Source organism: Mobula hypostoma, chromosome 26 (genome assembly GCF_963921235.1).
Source record: "Mobula hypostoma chromosome 26, sMobHyp1.1, whole genome shotgun sequence".
Classification (NCBI taxonomy): Eukaryota; Metazoa; Chordata; class Chondrichthyes; order Myliobatiformes; family Myliobatidae; genus Mobula; species Mobula hypostoma.
In genome coordinates this window covers 30,700,882-30,723,272 of record NC_086122.1, presented here as the reverse complement: position 1 = coordinate 30,723,272, position 22,391 = coordinate 30,700,882, and the positions used below count along the sequence as shown (strand labels likewise).

The 22,391-nt window shown below is 41.5% G+C and overlaps 1 protein-coding gene across 17 annotated transcripts; it reads left to right on the top strand.

The window, feature by feature from the left end:
* Window positions 1-3,336: 3,336 nt before the first annotated feature.
* rsrp1 (arginine/serine-rich protein 1) lies at window positions 3,337-12,815 on the top strand. Of its 17 annotated transcripts, none has more exons than XR_010016186.1 (7): window positions 3,337-3,436; window positions 5,579-5,631; window positions 6,245-7,069; window positions 8,169-8,332; window positions 9,147-9,248; window positions 10,359-10,407; window positions 11,257-11,458. XR_010016186.1 is itself a non-coding variant. In XM_063034006.1 (6 exons), exons 1-6 carry the CDS (start codon window positions 3,363-3,365, stop codon window positions 12,484-12,486), a joined length of 1,362 nt encoding a protein of 453 aa, XP_062890076.1. In that variant the 5' UTR covers window positions 3,337-3,362; the 3' UTR covers window positions 12,487-12,815. The 17 variants fall into 17 exon arrangements, 8 of the variants coding, with proteins under 8 accessions (XP_062890076.1, XP_062890084.1, XP_062890082.1 ...); XR_010016191.1 differs by lacking the exon at window positions 9,147-9,248 and adding an exon at window positions 8,898-8,935; XR_010016192.1 differs by lacking the exon at window positions 10,359-10,407 and adding an exon at window positions 8,898-8,935.
* Window positions 12,816-22,391: the final 9,576 nt, after the last annotated feature.

Below are 22,391 nucleotides of genomic sequence, written 5' to 3'. Positions count from 1 at the left end.
GGGCAAGGTTGTATGGAAGACCAGCAGTTGCCCATGCTGCAAGTCTCCCCTCTCCACGACACCAATGTTGTCCAAGGGAAGGGCATTAGGACCCATACAGCTTGGCACCAGTGTCATTATAGAGCAATGTGTGGTTAAGTGCCTTGCTCAAGGACACACACGCTGCCTCAGCCAAGCCTCGAACTAGCGACCTTCAAATCACTAGAGGAATGCCTTAACCACTTGGCCACGCGCCAACGAATTGTATATGTGCTTTGAAAATTTGCATATAGTTCTGAATTGTAACCATTACTCTGGGTGTAGAAAAGACTAGCAACTTGTAATCTGCATTGTGTAGTGAGTTTATCTAATTAATCACTGCTCGATTGCATTTTCCAGCATTCTGTGTGTGCGTTATTCTAATGAGAATGGGATATGAACCCACGTTTGCACCGTTTATGTGGGGTGGTAAATGGTGAGAGGGTTCTTTGCTTATGTTTGACCTAATCCTAAAAGATTTTGACCAGACGCCTGCACCATCACTTCTGGTCCGATGGAAAAATCTGGCATATCGTTTGTGACATACCAGTGCAACTGCTGGACTAGTCTGTTCTAGTACTAGTTCCAGATCTTCCTAGGGACATTGTATGGTCAGTTCTACTGGAGGATCCTCCTGGATCTGAGCAGGTTGTTGAAGCTTAAATTGGATGGCCGTAACCATCTTGCTTGTCTGGTGACGTCACTGAGTTTTGCTAAAGAAGGGAACAACATGGAAGCAAGGAGATAATCTTAAATCAAGACTTCAGAAATTTTCCAAATTTAAGGAACAAAATATTAATTCATCGCAATTTATTTCTGGAAAAAAGTACATATTGATTGACCAAAAGAAAAGCCCAAGTCTGCGCCTATGAAATAAAATGACAAATATAATTCAAACACGAGGAAATCTGCAGATGCTGGAATTTCAAGCAACACACATAAAAGTTGCTGGTGAACGCAGCAGGCCAGGCAGCATCTCTAGGAAGAGGTACAGTCGACGTTTCAGGCCGAGACCCTTCGTCAGGACTAACTGAAAGAAGAGCTAGTAAGAGATTTGAAAGTGGGAGGGGGAGGGGGAGATTCAAAATGATAGAAGAAGACAGGAGGGGGAGGGATGGAGCCAAGAGCTGGACAGGTGATTGGCAAGAGGGATATGAGAGGATCATGGGACAGGAGGCCTAGGGAGAAAGAAAAGGTGGGGGGAGCCCAGAGGATGGGCAAGGGGTATAGTGAGAGGGACAGAGGGAGAAAAAGGAGAGAGAGAAAAAGAATGTGTGTATATAAATAAATAACGGATGGGGTACTGCATTGGACGACTGCATTGGCGCTGCTTCCTGCATGCATGCTGAGCTCGTTGACTTCATTAACTTTGCCTCCAACTTTCACCCTGCCCTCAAGTTTACCTGGTCCATTTCCAACACCTGCCTCCCCTGTCTAGATCTTTCTGTCTCTATCTCTGGAGACAGTTTATCTACTGATGTCTACTATAAGCCTATTGACTCTCACAGCTATCTGGACTATTCCTCTTCTCACCCTGTCTCTTGCAAAAATGCCATCACCTTCTCGCAATTCCTCCATCTCTGCCGCATCTGCTCTCAGGATGAGGCTTTTCATTCCAGGACAAGGGAGATGTCCTCCCTTTTTAAACAAAGGGGCTTCCCTTCCTCCACCATCAACTCTGCTCTCAAAGGCATCTCCCCCATTTCACGCATACCTGCTCTCACTCCATCCTCCCACCACCCCACTAGGAATAGGGTTCCCCTTGTCCTCACCTACCACCCCACCAGCCTCCGGGTCCAACATATAATTCTCCGTAACTTCTGCCACCTCCAACGAGATCCCACCACTAAACACATCTTTCCCTCTCCCCCCTCTTTCTGCTTTCCGCAGGGATCGCTCCCTACGCGACTCCCTTGTCCATTCATCCCCCCCATCCCTCCCCACCGATGTCCCTCCTGGCACTTATCCTTGTAAGTGGAACAAGTGCTACACATGGCCTTACACTTCCTCCCTCACCACCATTCAGGGCCCCAGACAGTCCTTCCAGGTGAGGTGACACTTCACTTGTGAGTCGGCTGGGGTGATATACTGCGTCCGGTGCTCCCGATGTGGCCTTCTATATATTGGCAAGACCCGACGCAGACTGGGAGATCGTTTTGTTGAACACTTACGCTCTGTCCACCAGAGAAAGCAGGATCTCCCAGTAGCCACACATTTCAATTCCACGTTCCATTCCCATTCTGATATGTCTATCCACGGCCTCCTCTACTGTAAAGATGAAGCCACACTCAGGTTGGAGGAACAACACCTCGTATTCTGTCTGGGTAGCCTCCAACCTGATGGCATGAACATTGACTTCTCAAAGTTCTGCTAATGCCCCATCCGTTATTTATTTATATACACACATTCTTTTTCTCTCTCTCCTTTTTCTCCCTCTGTCCCTCTAACTATACCCCTTGCCCATCCTCTGGGTTTTTCCCCCCTCCCCCTTTTCCTTCTCCCTGGGCCTCCTGTCCCATGATCCTCTCATATCCCTTTTGCCAATCACCTGTCCAGCTCTTGGCTCCATCCCTCCCCCTCCTGTCTTCTCCTATCATTTCGGATCTCCCCCTCCCCTCCCACTTTCAAATCTCTTACTAGCTCTTCTTTCAGTTAGTCCTGACGAAGGGTCTCGGCCTAAAACGTCAACTATTACGTCTTCCTAGAGATGCTGCCTGGCCTGCTGCATTCACCAGCAACTTTTATGTGTGTTGACAAATAAAATTAACAGGCAAAGAAAATGCAGGAGGAATTCATCAAATCAGGCAGCATCTATGGAGGGGAATAAAACCGAGGACGTTTCTGGTCGAGACCCTTCGCCAGGACTGGAAAGGAAGGGCAGAAGCCAGATATGAAGGTGGAGGAAGGCATAGGATTACTTTTTGGCATGTAAATTTGATTAGTGTTTTGGGTTGGAAGATCCTCATCCAAGATACTGATATTGCATTATGATGAAGCAGCCAGGCAGCATCAGTTGACAATTGCTCCTTAACCGCCTCATCATCATCTGCTCATATTCTACCTTTCTTTAGTCTCTGTATTTAATTGTTTCTCCTGTGGCCATCGCTCTTGATTGACAGCCGTTCTGCCCATTCGTGCTTCGAATAGACAGAAGCAGCCGGGACCAAGCGCCGATTAAACGCCTCCGTGCTTCCTGATAGGCTAAATTTTCAGTCATTCTCCACAGCAGCCAATGGGAATAAGGTTATGCGTCAGCGAGCCAATAACAGTGAAGTGAAGGCGGCCCCCCGGTGTCACAATGGTCATAAAAGGAGAGAAGTGCTCGCTTAGCTGCAGTTCATAAGATGGTGGCGACGGATAGCAGGGGAGTTAGTGCCCTTGTGGAATCCTCGGCGATTAAAGGCAATAATTGTAAACGGTAAGATCTGAAGTGACATTTTTTTTTAAATATAGAGGTTTCGATTTAAATTCCTTGGCTTTTTTTTGGAAGTCTTAATTTATAAGGCCATTTTATGCGCTGTTGTTGAGTATGACGCAGTCTTTTATTGAAGGCGGACGGGGGCTTTGTCACGCAGCCAAACTCAGTTTTTGAGGTAGTTTTGGAAACAAAAAATACTGGCAAGGACAATAGAGAAGGATTTAGTCAGTGTTTCTGTCGGTGTCATTTTATCTGAGGCTAAAATGTCTTCGTCACTCTCACAACCGCCTGCCTGACCTGTTGAGCGTTTCTAACAGTTTCTGGTCATAGTTAAATATAACATACCCGCCGTTTCTGGAATTTCTTGTTTAAAAAAACTTTTGTACCTGAGGTATTTTGTTGTTTAGGTCGCAGAGTCAGCAGCTAAATTCGAGGGTCAACGTCTATAGGTCGGGTTCATAAAATACAGATGAGATTGGGGTCAAAGTCATTGCTTGGGCGTGCTTGAAGAGAGTTTGGGACAGACCCAGGGTATTTGACATCGAAATGTTTAATTTCGTGAAACAATCACCATAAATCGGTAATCTATCAGTACCGAATTGTTCCTTTAACTTTTTTTTAAACCGTTGACGACAATTTGCATGACTATAGGAAGAAGAGGCTGAACCTCTAGGATCGGATGACCTTTGTCATTGAGATTGTTAATCCTTTTATTACTTAATCGGACTGCCCCACCCTCCAACCGTTTTAGTTTCGTGAACCCTCAAGCGTTGAAATGTTCTGGAAAAAGTCCTAATTCGCCATTGGATGGCAGTGGTGAGTTAATAAGATGCTCACGTAGGGACTCTTAATGCTGATCCTTGGGCAAGCATTCCCTAATTGCTTCTCAAGATAGCAACTTGGTCACTTTTTGTATTGGCAGATTCAATTTAATAAGGAAAAATGTTTTCTTAATGGGTCCAATCTAAAAATGAATGTAGCACTTCTTAAAAAGTGAATTATGATAGAGTCCAGGTAAGTTGATGGGGCCAATAGGATGGAGGTGCTTGAGTATTTTCCCCTATTGTGAAGAGAAAATGGCACAGGTATTGCTATCCAGCATGCAAATCAAAGGACAGGATTCACTGAATTGAACTATTGCCTGGATTTTGTGGTAATGGTCAATATACAATGAAGCTTTTAGCTGGAAACATCTAGAATGCAACTGACCAATTAAATACTTCTCACAAAAAGATGGAGTATAATGAACTGTATAGCTGTAGTTACTGGTTAGCAATCTATGGCTGTATAAAACAAAAGTCTTGTAAACTTCTAGGAGAAATATCCTACTTAAAAATTAATTCTAAAAAAATTAAAATATTTTTAATCCTGTCTAATTTGCCTTCAACTTTAATCTCATGCATATGTACCAGTCTGCCACTTTCTAAAAGTTTAAAATCAGTATAGCTTTTACTTGTACTGTTAGAATATTGTTGTTTGGCTTCCCATCCAATTTACTAATATTGTAAGTCAGACTTCCATTTAAACAAAGTCTTGACCACCTTGAGAAAAGGTGGAGGTGGTGGGAAGAGTCCATTTCGGTTCTGGATCTTGAGGTAGTGTCTTGTTTAAGGAAATTGAATTTCAGTGATTTAGATTGCAGTATCAAATTTGAGCTGCAATAAGGTCAATGACTTGTTTTAAACTGGGAATTAAAAAAAAAATAGTTTTTGATCTGGAGGCAGTGTTGGCAATGAGTGGACTTTGGTATTGATGAAAGTAGAGTCTATGAAAGTCTGTGATTTGGGTATTGAATGTACATGGAAATAGTTATTGGAAAGGGTTTTGTGGCATACAGAGATGGATAATCAGGTTCATTTTTCAATAAGTAAGATATAAACTTTTGCGAGTTGAGTCCTCGATGGAACTTTAATTACTGTAAATTGAACTACAGATAGTATCTGCACTTTAGCAGTGTGATAATAAAAATTGCTCACTTGAAATTGTCAATTTTAACTTGTAACTTCTATTTCTTTGTGTGTGTGTATATATATCTGATGTATCTACACATGGAGAGAATTGCGTTGCAGATCAGCAGCCTCCCTGTAATTGCATAAACATAAGTGTCCCATGTTTCAATTTAATTTTTCTATGTGTTAACAGGCCAGATTCAACTGATTTATCCTGGGAACTGATGAAAAAGAAATCCAGCTTTGGTAAGTTTGGTATTGATGTATTTTTTGCCTTCAATGCAAAGAAGGTTAAGGATTCAATTAAAATTCAGTCTCATCTATTTGATACAATAAAAAAGAATCTGTACAGTACTTGGAAATTGTCCTAAGGGGTTTAATTGAAATTATTTGGCCAAGAGAACCAGAAGAAAAATGAAGATTTTGTATGTTCAATTGATCATAACATTGCTTGAAAAGAAAATCTAATATATAGCAGTTACAGTACTTTTAAAGCAGAATAGGATCTACTTGCAGTGAACTAGGAATTACTTGGAAAAGGAGATCTGTGCAGGAGAATGGAGCACTTGAACTAATATAAAGATTATAGAGCCAGCATAGCCAAATGAGTAAGGGACTTCCTGTGTGTTAAAGTTCAAAGAAATAAAGTTGTATTTCATACTATAAATGCAGTACTAGAAAATAGCAGCTGAAATTTGTACCATTTGAATTAATTCAGTTTGTGTAAGTACTTGAAATATGGCGTCGGTATCTGGTGACTCTGCGCATGCTCTCCCGAGCAAACTGCCCTCTACACTATCCTATACTGACTTTTCTTCTCTCTCTCTCTCTCTCTCTCTCTCCTCTTCCCCTGCCCCAGGTAAAATGCATTTGCATAATCTGGAACGTGAACAAATGTCTGAAATGAAGTGGGGAACAAATAGGTGCAGTATACAGAAGAAGAAGGCTGAGAAAATTGCAATTGGTGTGGATGAATTGTGTCTTGCTTCAGATAAGCCTCAAAAGTGTAAGAGAGTGTCACGGTCCAGAACTCCAGGCTATCAGAAATGCAAAATCTTGAAGTCAGGTTCAGTATCATCTTTGGGAAGTTGTTGCTCATCTTCTGCTACCTCTCGGTCAGATTCTGTTTCATCCTCTGCCAGCTCACGATCTGGTTCGATGTCATCATCGAGTTGCTCTCGATCGAGTTCGGTATCGTCATCCTGTAGCTCTCGTTCCAGTTCAGTCTCATCTTCTGGTAGCTCTCAGTCAGATTCAATGTCCTCTTCTGGCAGTTCCAGATCAAGTTCGGTGTCCTCGTCAGGCAGTTCCTATTTGGGTTCTGTGTCCTCATTAAAAAGGTACCGATCAAGTTCAAAATACACTAATTCGGCTTCAAGGTCAAGATGTGCATCACGTGAGAAGAGATACAAAAGATCAAGAGGAACCCATTCAAGATCCCGGTCTCGAAGCTGCTCAAGGTCTTGTTACCGAAGATCAAGATATCATATGTCGTATCGGTCACCCCTCAGGTACCGATCAAGATCTAGGTCTAGCTTGAGGTACAGAAGATCCCGCTCAGGATCAAGGTCAAGATTTTCATCCAAGCGTCCAAGGAACTACCATAGTTTTATGTACAGAACCCATTCTTCACACAGAAGTCGAAGCAGATCAAGGGGAAGATCTATTCACTTAACACAAAAAGGTAGAATATATTGAAATTATGATAAGGAATATGAATAATCATGAATGGATGTGGGAGTAACCATTTGATCTCTTGATTTCTAGTCTTTATTCAACTGCATAAGTACTTTCCCTGAAACCTCCTGATTCCTATGTCCAAAAATCATTTGATCTGATGTTAATGAAGTTGGTGATTGACCCTCAGCTTTCTGTAGTGAAGTCCAAAAATTTACCAGAGGAAAATACTTAGTCCCAAATGGTGAAGCGATTATTTTGAGATTTCTCAATCAGAGCATCTTCCAATATATACCCTGTCTAAGTTCTCTTACGATATTTGACTTTTCAATAAGGTCTATTCATTCCTCTAAACTAAAAGCCTGGCTGTCTTGACACTCCTGCCATGCCAGGGATCAGTTCATTCCCTCTAACAAACATATGCAAGATGTGGTCTTGTTAAGGACAGATGTAATTGTAGTGAAACATCTTTACACTAGTCTGTAAATAAGGCAAAAGTTGTCACGCTCCTTTCTGTTTACCTGCTGCAGCTACATGTTGACGTTCAGTGAGTTATTCAAGGCATCCAGATCGTTTGAACATGAGCATTTCCCGACTTCTCATTCAAAGTATCCCATTTTTGTGTAAATCACTGAAATGGCTCACCTTGTATTTTCTAAACTAACTATTTGTCTATGTTGCCTTCTGTTTCAGCTCTTGTACAATCCTGCCAAAGCCTATATACATTTTCGTTACTTCACATTGGTTTTGTCTTTCGCAAGCTTGAAAACATTGCTTTTGATCTCTTCAGACTAACTTGTAGATAGGGAATAGATGTTGCCTCAGCACTAATCTCTAGTGGCCCACTAGTTTATCTTCCCTAAATGTGCTTGATTAACTTGCTGTGTCCTCCAATTCCATGTGCTCTTTTCAGCAATTTTAATGGCCCCTTGTGAAAATACTGGTATATCATATCCACAAGTTTTCCTCCTTGCAGCTTTTGCCATTTAGTTTTAGGTATCATCCTCAAAGCTCCCAATTGCCCATCAACATTTTGCATTTGGTCATGTGTTTTTCTAAGTTTGAAGGGTAGCAACCTAAAGTTTATTAATGCTGTGTTCTTTCAGATAAAAATACTTTGCTTGAAATAGCAAAGGCAAATGCTGATAAATTATTTGGAAAAAGCAGTATTCAGATGCCACCTAGCCTGAAGCCTACCAATCCTTTCAGAGATGAGAATTATAATTTTGAGAAGTCCAACATTGATGCAGCTAAAGAGATGATCAGAAGGGTGAGTGATAACATTTCATTACATTGAAGAAATTTCTTTTTGCATGTTTGAATGTAGAAGGTTACTTCTGTCCAAATATTTGAACACCAACTCCTGCACTATTAGTTGTGTGATCTTAGCTATGAAGTCAACGTTGTCCATTTAAGTACATTTTGACACTCATACTGGTGTTCCTGTGTTCGGGTAGAATAAATTGAGTTGTACTCCTTTTCTAACTTGGCTTTTAATTGCTTTGGTTTGTTATCCAAATTGTTTTGAGCAAACTCAGTTTTACTCTAATTTCTAATGAGAAATGTAAGATGCTTACAATTGTAGTCATTCCTAGATTAACATAGAAATGTTTTCTCAGCTAGGCAATGAGGAATTTCCAATTTATAGTTCTTTACAAATTCTGGACATTCCCTAAAGTGAATTCTTGGTCCTCAAGTATATTAATCATAATTGGGAGATTGTATTGTGCAGTAATGATTCAGCCAGCTTGTTTTACTCAACATGTCATTCAAACACTTTCCATATAAAAGCTATAAATTTGGTTTGTATGACTTGATTTATTTCTGTTTTATAGAAGCCTTGAAATGGACTGCACTTCTTGGAAGATATGAGGTGGTATCTTTGTATCTGCATGTGTGCAGTTATTAGGGGCAGATTGGCCAGTGTAATAACTAAAGATGGCTTTAAAAGATGTGATTATAAATGAACCTATGGCACTATCTACACCGTAAACAAATGCATTTTATCATTATGAAAACGATGGCTTTCCATATCTGTGCGTGAGGGATGAAGCATTCTGTTTTGTATTTTTTCTTCTGATCAGGGAGCTTGTGACCTCTATCAAGCCATCTTGTAGAAGTAAGGGGAGAATGGAGAAGCTTGGTGTATTTCTTCCCAGTCAAAAGTCAAGGCAGTGCTATATTTGGTACTTCATTATACTGCATTGTCTCCTAATTAGTTTTGTCATGATACATTTTAATTCCAGCAGGCCAAATGATATTTAGTTAATCTTGATGGGAATCGAGTGACGTGAACCATTTGCCTATGTCCATTTCATTTAAGAAGTCTGGCAGCTGACAGAATTTTGGATGGAAATAAGCAGCTTCATTGATGTTGCTGTTTGTGTAAATGTACTGTTCAGCCCAGCTGCAAATTGCATTGCACACGAGCCTCTTTCCATTCACCTGTTGTAGCCCTTTTGTACATTTTCCTTTTCTCTTGTGTATTATTTCTCTTGAAAGCTATTTAACTGGGCTACCTGGGTGGTGCTATGTTCCGCCATGGTGCTATGAATAAAACAATCCACTATGCTGGTGCCATCTTTTTCCCCAACTCCTCCCCTTACATGGTGATTGCACTGTCCTTCATCTAAGATGGAGGCGACTATCCTGCACTCAAATCTGGCTTGTCCTGTATAACTCTGATTCTGTTCTTTCTGTTGGCATTTTTAACTCTGCTTATTTTCATGTCTGTAGTCTGAAATTCTTTGCTCTTCTATCCATGGTTTTTTTTTTGGAATATGTAGGTGATACTTCTATTCCCAACTTTCCTACCAAAGTAAATCACAGATTCAGTGAATTTAATTTGCCATCTAAGTGGTTAACTTTCAATATTTTGTTGTTACTACTTCTAATGTGTATGTTTTGATACTATAATATTTCCAGAACCAATATTTTCAATATTGATCATTGTAGAACATTGCTTTCTAATATCTTTATCCAGTAACTCTGCATTACACCTGCTAATTTGCCTTCCATTGTTACTTCCTTGCTCCATATCATCTGATCTTTGAGAATCCCAGATCAAACTTCAGTTTACATTATGTGGATGGGAAAGAGGCCACTTGTTTTTTTTAATTATTACTTTTTATGGACTCTAGAGGCTACTTTAAACTTAGCAGATGAAAGAAATGCCAGTATAATAAGGGAAGGTTTTTGCCATGATTGATTGCAACAGTAGGTAGGCATGGTGTTACTTCTGTTAGCACTAACACTGTCAACAGTTCAACACAACTGACTTTGCTTTTCAAACTTAGGCAATCCATGTTAACCAAATTGTTCATCCAGATGACCCATCAATAACTAGTTAAGTATAAATTTACATTTTTAGTAAAAACCATTTATATAGTCAAGAATCAGCCTTGAACTTGATAGTTTGAATCATAAGATGCAATTGTACAAAGATCAGTTTGCTAAGGGAACACTAGCTACCTGCTCTCTGTAGGGTTGAGCCATAAATAAAATTAATGTTTGCACATTTTAATAGCATTGCACTACCCCTGCTTTGGCCTATGATCCAAGAAACCTGTCGTGTTTCAGACACCTGTTTCCTAGCAGAATTTAATGTTCAAATTGGCTTGAATTTAAACAGCTCACAGCCCAGCTTTAATTGGAATGTGTTTTGCTACTACCTCAGTTTTGTTCAGAGCAGGAGTCTATCCTCAAAAGATACTGAATTGACTGATAATAGCTATGTAATAGCTGAAGTTAAGGTATGAGGCATTATTGGATGCAGAATGGAGGGTGCTTTGCTCTGCGTGTTAATAGTGTACTTGACCTTGGAGTGATAGATCTAATACTGGGCCAGAAAGCCCACTTGTTGCTCATAAACAGAAGGTAAACAAAACTATCATGCCATGCTTTATGCAGCAATGATGTATTTTACTTGGAATAACATTTTTAGTTCGCAATGTCTGGAACACAGTTAAAGTATTAAGTAGTTTAAATAATGACACTCAAGTCTACATAACTTGGATCAGTCCTTGATGTTGGTTATCTATGATTTCCCATTGATAAATCACTTAGTTCCTCCAAGGGCACTGAGGCATATGAAGCTGAGGTTTAACTAATTTCTGCTGTTGGATTTGGTATTGTCCATGCATAACTTCTGTTCTAGGATTTTCTTGTCCTCATAACTTATTCACTGTGTTCCAGGAGGTTTTGAATATCAGATCATTGCCGAAGAAGAGGCCAACGTTTTTTGAAGATAAGTTCATTGGCTTTATAGCCTAGAATATGTTATCAACATGGCTGCATTCAGTTGTACACTCAAGTATCATTTGACACATTACAGAAAGTGCTTGAAAGCATTTGTGCTCTTAATGGGAATTACCATGGAACCAAATAAATGCTTATGGTAATTCAGACTGGTGTAAATCTTGTTACAGATTTCAAGTAATTTGTACTCAAACTTGATTAGAAATTTTAGAACCTCAGCATTGCAAATTTCAATCTTTATTCTTTGTTGAATATGCTAAAGTGAGGTTCATGTTTTCTGAATTGTTGGCCATTTGGTGCACATTTTCAGAGCTAGTATAGTGCCAAGCTGCAAGAATCAGTATCAACTTTCCTGCAGATTCTACCACAACAGGTAGAATGATAGTGACATGTATTTTGAAATCTACTGATAGAATAATGGGTTTGTCCAACCAGTGCTACATGTTTTAACTCTGATTGTTAATCACAGTTTTCATTGGATTGGACTTTGTTTTTCTAATGCAGAAACAAGCAAATGAAGATGAAGAGGATGAACCAGTTCAGAAGTTAGGAAGTGCCCCTTCTAGATCGGAAACAAACCACTGGATAGCCTTCAGTGTTAAAGTAAGTAGGCACTTTAAAATAAAGAATATTGATTGAATATTAAGCAAAATTTACTAAAACAGTAGCAACTTCTCATTCAACGGTGTTCTTGTCTGATGCTGGAGGTTATACTGTATGTAATTTAAATTTTGACTGGTTTCCTGCCCATGAAGCATTGCTTTGTGTGTTGAGTGATGGGCTTCAGCTCAAGACTACCTCAGTTATTTTTGAAACCTGTGGTAGCTTGCACTTCTACATATCACTTCTTCTGTGTAATTAGATCAAATTGATAAATCTATATTGCATTGTGGTTCTGGAGCAATGTTGGCATAGGCTGACAAACTTGTGTATTTAGATTCCTGTAGTTAAAATGTAACTTCCATGCAGACTATTACGATGACCCTTGGAATTTACTTACGTAGTCTCATTATTTTGCAGAATGCGGTAGCAAAACCATTGAATCAAAGGTCACCAAGTGGCCCTGTTAAAGGGTCTCCTGAGAATAAGCAGAAAAGAAGCCCATATGGACAGTGGATACCGGTACAGAGTGGTCATAAGAGTGGTGGTAGAACAAAGACACAGTGAAGGTTCAGAATAGTGTTTAAAATTTAAAGTGCATTTGTAATCAGTTATTTTAAGCCAGCTGGATTGAATTTTGTCATGAAACTTGGCATGATTTGTGAAACTTGTATCATAAATGTGAAACTTTGGAGCCAGTTATAGTTTTGTATAAATGTTATGCATTTATTTGGATTAACACTTCTCTGTAACATGTTGTGCAGATACTGAGCAATGTTTAGTATATGATAAATCTTCTGAAATAATACACAGGTAAGGGAAGTAATTTACCAAGATTTCACATGGGGCTTTGTGCCACAAAATACTTTTTTGTAAATTTTTTTTCAGAATTCAATAAAGATAATTTATAAATGAATTTTTCTGACTTGGCCTGCAAGTTAATTATGAGAAATCTACATGAAGGTCAAAGAGAAATTTAGAGTACATGCATGTTGCCATGTACAACCCCAAGATATTTTTCTGCAGGTATACTTAGCAATTCCATGGAGCGGTGACTCTGAATGGGATCAATGGATAACAAACTGCCAATACAAATGTAAATAAATAATAAATGAGCATGAACTAACATGATAAAGAGACCTTGAAGTGAGGCCATTAGTTGTGGGAATGCCAGAAGTAGAATTACTGTAGTTATCCCTTTTTGTTCAAGAGCCTGGTGGTTGAGGGGTAGTAACTGTTCTGAACCAGGTGGTCTGAGTCCTGAGGCTCTTGTACCTTCTATCTGATGGCAGCAGCAAGAAGAAGAGCATAGCCTGGGTGGTGAGGATCTTTTCATGGATGCTGCTTTTCTATGGCAGTGCTTCATGTAGATATGCTCAATGCTTGGGAGGATTTTACTCGTGATGGACTGGGCTAAATCTGCCACCTTGTGTAGGACTTGCTGCTGAAAGGCTTTGGTGTTCCCATACCAGGCTATAATATAGTCAGTCAGCACATTATCCACCACACATCTATAGAAGTTTGCCAAGGGTTTTACTGGAGGATCTGGAGAGTTGGGCAGCATCTGTGGAGGGGAATAAACAGTTTAGTGCTAAGATGCTTCAACAGATGGGAAGGAAGGTAGCATAAGCCAGAATAAGGTGAGGGGGAGAGAGTACATTGGCAGATGATAGGTTGGGGGGGGGGGGTGGTCAGATGAAGTTGGAAGCTAGGAAGTGATGGTAAAGTGCTGAAGATGTGATAAGAGTGGGTCAGGGTAGGAAGGGCACCAGAGGGAGATGATGGGCAGGTGAAAATTGAGGGGAAAGCAACCTATTCTCTCAGACCAACCCCACAGTAAAATACTCCATTCACACACTTCAGGATCGTTAATTTGCACATCCACTGAGACAGATCCTTGTGTAGACAAATGTGTCTGTAGGACTACATTCTGATTTTAAGTTTAATGGAAATGATGTTTGAAGGAGTTGGCTTGAAAACAGGATACTGCATCACTTGTGATTTTTGATATAAATTTCAACATAGACCACAATATTCTTGAAAATGAGCCTTGCACAAATAAGGCTTTGTTATCCTTTTCTGTGAAGATATCCTGTAGCTGTGCAAGCAAGCTCTTTGTGTTGGTGAAATTACAGAAATTAAATATAGGTGAGTACTTGGTCAAATCTCTTATCCCTGTTTTCTCCTTTGTATTGCTTCACATTCACTTAGTTGAGGTACCTGATTTCTGACTGCAGCCTCTGTCCAATGAAAGGTGTAAATGTCTTTATTTTTCTTGTGATCACAAGACTGTTGGATATTGATAATGCAAAATACTGCAAGTCTAGTTCTTTGGTTTATTGATGACCAATGGTAGGTGAGCTGTGCAGCCTTGGTTGTGACATGGAGCAGTCCCTCATGTTGAGGTGTCGCCTGTTACAGCTACCTAGGGAAGGAGGTGGTGTGTGCACTGGAATTGCAGCCTGAAGATCAGGTCCTCAGGCTGTGACATCACCTGTTAAAGCCATACGGGAAGGAGGCAGTGTGGGAGTGAACGGAGGCATGAGGGGTGAATGGGAATCCATGTGGGGTTGGAGTCTGGCCATTATAGGCCAGCTCCCCAGTGGGTGCTGCTCTCGTGTTCTTCTGAATGGAAGATGAGCAGGATTTCCTTCGGCTGCAGGAGATGAGGAACTGCTGCATGCTTATTCTTTCAAGAACATGGCTAAGCGCAACATCCCATGCACCATCAATCTTCTAGCTGTGCCACTAGGGCATTTCTGCTAATATTTTGTGATTATGTGCTTTCATAACAGTGTGTGCTGTGTGACTGTATGTAATGTATGTATGCAACTTAATGTGAAAAAGACTAAGGAACTGGTGGTAGACCTGAGGAGAGCTAAGGTACCAGTGACCCCTGTTTCCATCCAGGGGGTCAGTGTGGACATGGTGGAGGATTACAGATACCTGGGGATACGAATTGACAATTAACTGGACTGGTCAAAGAACACTGAGGCTGTCTACAAGAAGGGTCAGAGCCGCCTCTATTTCCTGAGGAGACTGAGGTCCTTTAACATCTGCTGGACGATGCTGAGGATGTTCTACGAGTTTGTGGTGGCCAGTGCTATCATGTTTGCTGTTGTGTGCTGGGGCAGCAGGCTGAGGGTAGCAGACACCAACAGAATCAACAAACTCATTCGTAAGGCCAGTGATGTTGTGGGGATGGAACTGGACTCTCTAATGGTGGTGTCTGAAAAGAGGATGCTGTCTAAGTTGCATGCCATCTTGGACAATGTATCCCATCCACTACATAATGTACTGGTTGGGCACAGGAGTACATTCAGCCAGAGACTCATTCCACCGAGATGCAACACAGAGTGTCATGGGAAGTCATTCCTGCCTGTGGCCATCAAACTTTACAACTCCTCCCTTGGAGGGTCAGACACCCTGAGCCAATAGGCTGGTCCTGGACTTATTTCCTGGCATAATTTACATATTACTATTTAACTATTTATGGTGTTATTACTATATTATTTATGGTGCAACTGTAATGAAAACCAATTTCCCCCGGGATCAATAAAGTATGACTAATACTAATAATAATAATACTAATGTACATTTAGTTGTATGCATGCGTATGGTTGAATGGCAATTGAACCCGAGTCTGAGTTCTGTGTAGTTTGCTGTGCTTCAGTTCTGGAAGACTACCCTTACACAATGGCACATCCGCTGCTACCTCAGTGCTAATAACCTAGGCCAAATCTCACTTGAACGATATGTGCCAGGAAAGTCGTAAGGTTTGTCCATTTATTGCCGGTTTTCTTTTGGAGACTCCATCGTTAATTACTAATGTTAAAAGCATGTAAAGGTTTTCCTCTTCTTCGTCAAATATTTTTGAGTTACAGTATTTAGTTCATGGAAGAACACCGGTTTTTTTGTGAGATTATATGACTTTGGATGTGATTGCACTCAACAATGCTGCTCCATTTTGTTGTGTATTTAATATTTGAGTAATCTTGTATATTGTTTGATTAAGCATTCTTATTCATTTAAAGAGGTAATTATGGGTTATATGTTTTAATACGTCAACACGCTACCACGTGACACGTGCGCGGCTCACTTAAAGTAAACACGAAGTCGAGTCACATTTCGGACTCCCGTGTCTTCCTTTGAATAAGTTTTAATGTTTTGAAATTACAAAACATAACACACTTCCCTGCTTTTGAACATTTACAAACGTGGGCGTTGCTTCTGGCTGACAGTTTTCTTCCTTTGCTGTTCTCTAAGCGGGGGTACCCAGGACTGCCACTAGATGGCAGCAACAGAACAACACACCGCTTGCTTTTACCATAACCGTTTAACCATATAACCATTACAGCACGGAAACAGGCCATCTCGGCCCTTCTAGTCCGTGCCGAACTCTTACTCTCACCTAGTCCCACCGACCTGCACTCAGCCCATAACCCTCCATTCCTTTCCTCTCCATATAGCTGTCCAATTTAACTTTAAACGACAACATCCAACCTGCCTCAACCACTTCTGCTGGAAGCTCGTTCCACACAGCTACCACTCTCTGAGTAAAGAAGTTCCCCCTCATGTTACCCCTAAACTTTTGCTCTTTAACTCTCAACTCACGTCCTCTTGTTTGAATCTCCCCCACTCTCAATGGAAAAATCCTATCCCCGTCAACTCTATCAATCCCCCTCATAATTTTAAATACCTCTATTAAGTCCCCTCTCAACCTTCTACATTCCAAAGAATATAGACCCAACTTGTTCAACCTTTCTTTGTAACTTGCGTGATGAAACCCAGGTAACATTCTAGTTAACCCTCTCTGTACTCTCTTTATTTTGTTGACATGTTTCCTATAATTCGGTGACCAAAACTGTGCACAATACTCCAAATTTGGCCTCACCAATGCCTTGTACAATTTCAACATTACAAACCAACTCCTATACTCAATGCTTTGATTTATAAAGGCCAGCATACCAAAAGCTTTCTTCACCACCCTATCCACATGAGATTCCGCCTTCAGGGAACATTATTCCTAGATCCCTCTGTTCTACTGCATTCTTCAATGCCCTGCCATTTACCATGTATGTCCTATTTTGATTAGTCCTACCAAAACGTAGCACCTCACATTTATAAGCATTAAACTCCATCTGCCATCTTTCAGCCCACTCTTCTAACAGGCCTAAATCTCTCTGCAAGCTTTGAAAACCTACTTCACTATCCACAACTCCACCTACAAGGATGATCTGATTACTTACTCATCCAATTTACCACCCCATCATCCAGATCATTAATGTATATGACAAACAACATTGGACCCGGTACAGATCCCTGAGGCACACCACTAGTCACCGGCTAATCTATTTTTTTCAAACTCAGATTTTTAGAAATAAACCTGTCCAAAAAAATCACAGAGTGCTATTTAAATAATTTCAGAATGCTTTATATATATATATATATACACAGCACAGAAACTGGCCCTTTTGGCCCACTATGTCTGTCGAACATGGACTATTGTAATTTCACTAACCAGCATTCGGTCTGTATCCTGCTATACCTTGCCATTTTAAGTGCTCATCCAAATACTGATTAAATATTGTGAGAGTACCCGTCTCCACTGTCCTCTTGGACACTGCATTCTAGATTGCCACTACCCCTTGCATGGGTGGCACTGTGTAGTGTAGTTGTTAGCACAGTACTTTACAGTCCATTTAACGCAGGTTCAGTTCTCGCTGTGGCCAGTAAGGAGTTTGTACGTTCTCCCTGTAACCACGTGGGTTTCCTCCGGGTGTTCCGGTTTCCTCCCACAGTCCAAATTCGTACCGGTTGGTAGGTTAATTTTCATTGTAAATTGTCCCTTGATTCGGCTAGGATTAAATTGGGGGGGTTTGCTGGGAGGCACGGCTCAAAGGGCCACACTGTGTCTCAATACAAAAAAAATCCTCCTTTAGTCGCCCCTCAACATAAACCCTCTGTTCTTAATCACCTCTGCCAGCAGAAGATTCTGACTACCTCCCCCGACAGGCTGTCAGTTTTGTAGTCAAGTATCAGGTTTTCAATCTTCCACCCACAGCTCCACTGAGTTTCCTGCACTCCAAGCTCAGCCATGTGCTCTCTTCTCATAATGGGACCATTGCACTCCTGGAAAATCTCCTCGGCACCTGTCTCCCATGCAATCACTCCATTCCTATAGCATATTGAAAAGTGTGCACAATATTCTAGCTGTGACCAAGTCGACGTTTCACGCAGAGTACTATGACCACAATGCTCTTTTATTCTATCCTCTGGCCAATGAAGGCCAATATCCCAAGTGCCGCAATGGATGAACCTTGGTCCCTCTGTCCTTCAGTGTTCTCCAGGGTTCGACCATTCGTGCTATATGATCTAACCTTATTTGATCCACATCTTGGTTGGCATAGACCAGCTGAGCCACAGGGTCTTTTCCTTTCTGTATAACTATGATTCACCTGCCCCAACACTGGCACTCCCCCGCTGCCACCTGTCCCCTAGCATTCCACCTTCACCATTCCCAACATCCTCTGCTCCCGCCAGATTTACAAACTCGCTCTCCACTCCACTTTGACAAATACAGTACTGTGCAAAAGTCTTGGGCACCTGAGCTATATACATTTCTCTGACTCTAAGTCATTTGGACAGTACTGTGTGTACAGATGAAGGGTATTGCAAGTTTGCAATAAATTACTCTGTATTTAGTTTTCCTTCATACTTATTGCGGACACTTTGTTGGGGAGTAAGTTATAGAGGTTGTAAATTCAAATGCAATTACAGCTATGATTATCAAGAGCTCCTGCTTCCATCGGGAAGGAGGTCCCACACCACCAGGTTCAGGAACAGTTTTTAACCCTTCAACTGTCAGGTGCCTAAATTAGCATGGATATCTCCACACACTTCAACTCTGAACTGACTCAACAACCTATGGACTCACTTTCACTCTGCGCCTCATGTTCTCAGTATTTAATGAGCTGCACATTCCGACATCTGCCGTCTCTTGCATCTCCAGTACTGTACTGTAGTTTCTAATTTTCTATGCACCGATACTTCCAGCAGGGGGCAGACGCTGGCTGTTCTTGCTTGATGCAGCCCCTCATTTTTACAATAGGACCCTCCCACATCATTCAAATGAAGCACAATGAGAAACAGGGTGGCAAGGATCTGAAAGCTGACTAACTGCACACACCATATGAGCTGAGCCTAATCTTAACTTCACCTAGGATTTATGGATGTATATTTCTTAGTAATGATCTCTTCTCATTGCTACCATCAGTCATAGTCAAAGTGATAGTCATACTTTATTGATCCTGGGGGAAATTGGTTAAGATTTTCCAGGAAGCCTGAAGGCACACACTCAGCGATTCAGGAACAGCTTCTTCCCCTCTGCCATCCAGTTTCTGAACCCATGAACACTACCTCACTACTTTTTAATTTCTGTTTTTGCACGACTTATTTAACTCAACTATTTAATAGGTGCCAAAACGGTTTTGCTGTGATGCGTCTAGGGTGGCAGTGTAGTGAGCAGTGCCTGTCGGTCTCACTTTCAGGTTCCACTGCTGGCTAGCAAAAAGGAGAGCTGAATGTGTGAGTCTCTCCCTGCCAGTACATAGCCACTCCAACAGCAAGCCTCATGTAGTGCTTCCTCGCTGGCGATACACGGAAACTGGCCTCCTTTCAGACGCGGGCTGAACTACAGAGGATGGGGAGGAGGTCTGGCCCCTGCACACGGAGCACACAGGCCCACTAGGGTGTGGACATGCCCCGGTGCTCGTGAACCAGATCCCCAGCTATGGACAAATAACCCCACTACCTTGGGAGAGACGAAGGCTACGGGAGTAAACCCAGACAACAGATCCAGAGTGGAGCCCCTAAGGCTGCTAGAAGTCAATGAACATCCTTCTGGCAGCTCCTGCAGCCCAAATGCATTACTTCATAAGCTTTCCGCTGGACTACACTGGTGAGGCCGAGAGGGGAATCTAGACAACTGGGCATCTCAGGATCTCCATACCTTCCACCCAGGCTTGTGATGATGATCACCATCACCCCATTGTCCTCCGAGACAGACGGATGCCAACCACAATATCTATATTCACTTTTTTTTCCCTATTATTGGGTATTATATTGTACTGGTGCCACAGAGTTAACAAAATTTCACTTCATAAGCTGGTAATACTAAACCGGATTCTGATTCAGGAACAGTGCCCTGTTCTCAAGAGGGAGAGTAAGCAGCCAGAGGTCAAGGTGAATAGGTAGGAGTGGGTTGGGGGGGGGGCGGGAAGAGGCCCTGTGCAGTGAGTGTTCGGAGTTAGGGAAGAACCTGAAGAGCAGGACCTCTATAGGACTAATGTCTGGATTCCTCCCAGTGCCAGATGCTAGTCAGGGCAGGAATATGATGACAGCACAGATGAGTAAGTGGCTGAGGAACTGGTGCCGGGGGCAGGGTAGAAGATCGGCTGACTGGCAGGAGGCAAGGAGAGGGAATACAAAGGGACTTTAATGGTGGGCTTCCAGTGACTAGTGGTGTCCTGCAGTGGTCAGTATCGGGACGACAGCTTTCCGTGTTATATGTCAGCAGTCTGGATGATGGAATTGGTGGCTTTGTGGCCACATTTGCAGATGATACGAAGGTAAGTGGAGGGGCAGGTAGCGTTGAGGAAGCAGGGAGTTTGCAGAAGGACTTGGACAGATAGGGAGAATGGGCAACGTGGCAGATGGCAAATAGTGTAAGGAAATGTATGCTCATGCACGTTGATAGAAGGAAAAAAGGTGTAGAATATTTTCTAAATGGAGAGAAAATTCAGAGTAGATTTAATATCAAAGTACATATACAGTCTACTTAATATTTCAGTAATATCGCAAATATATTGTTTGACTAAGCATTCTTTGTTGTTTACGTAATTCATTATGGCTTATATGTAAAAGTACGTGAATGGCGTACGTCATCACACCACCACGTCATAAGGGAGTGCTTCACTAAAGAAAAAGTTAGTAGACCATCATCCCAGCCAATGGGGTGTGTTTTTCTTTCAATTAGCTCCTGGAGTTACAAACATAAAGTGGTGACGAGGAAGGTTTACAACGAACCTGCGACGACGATCTATCTGTTGAAGAGCAGCATGTTTTTCTTCAGAAGGGGGAGAGAGAGAAAAATGTTTGAGTTTAAAGAAAGCGCAGCAGATCGAGCAGCTTGTTGTACACTGTTCCGGACGCTAGAGATGCAGAAAAGCACCACTCCGTCTCTGGGAACGGCCTGCATTGCCTTGGCAGAGGATTCATGTGGATTTTTCCAGACCATTCATGGGCACAAATTTCATGGTAGTAGTGGATGCTGCTACAAAGTGGCCAGAGGTATTCCAATAGTCTCCCTTGTACACTGCTGATGTGTTGAGAAGTCTCCTCTCAAGGACTGGCATTCCAAAGCACCTAGTTAGTCACAATGGACCACAGTTTGTTGTGGAACAGTTTCAATTATTCCTGAAAATGAATGGAATAAGACATCTTACATCTGCACCGTACCACCCAGCTACAAATGGCTCGGCGGAAAGGTTTTTCCAGAGTCTAATGAATACACTGTGAGCAATGTCAGGAGAACACACGACACAGACACGGAATCAGAAGCTCACCAATTTCCTCCTTGTGTATCGCAATGCAGCACACTCCACAGCCAACAACTCACCAGCTCTGCTGTTCCTGGGCCGTCCCTTGTGCTCACACTTCGGCCTCCAACCCAATCTTGGAGTATGCTGGATAAACAGTGAGACAAACTGGGGGCTCCAGAGATCAAAAGTGGGGATTTGGAAAGATTGAAGACAGAACTGGACCACTCTCCTACACAGTGAGGATGTTATCTGGATCACCTGAGGACAGCAGAATCAATTGGTAGAGAAGAAAGGTGTCCAGAGTTGTTAGAACTACTTCCTGCAGTCCCAGAGTCAACTCGTGCAATGACCACGGAGGAGGCCCCAGAACCTGAGGTTGTTTCACAGCCGCAAGTCTCACCTGCCAAGCAGAGTGAACCCCCCCTTGTCAGGAAAGACATTATCCCACTGAAGAAATCCTCAACAATTAAATCTTTAGGCCTGAATGGGACAATTTAAAATTTCCTGTTCTGTGGATGTCTCTATATTAGTTGTATTATATAGTATACTGTATTAATAAGATGACTAGAGAGCAATACATTACATATTTGAGTTAAGATGCATTCTATATTGAGTAGCAGTTTATAGCTAAGCAGGGAGAAGAGTTGAGTATTTAATATTACAGTAATATTTCAGTAATATTGTAAATATATTGTTTCATTAAGCATTCTTTGTTGTTTATGGATTATATTTAAAAATACATGAATAGCATATATCATTATGCAAGGACACCATAAGAGAACACCTCACTAAAGAAAAAGTAAATAGACATTCATGTGGACTCCTGTTTTTCTTGCAATTAGTTTCTGTAGTTTCAAAACATAACATGTG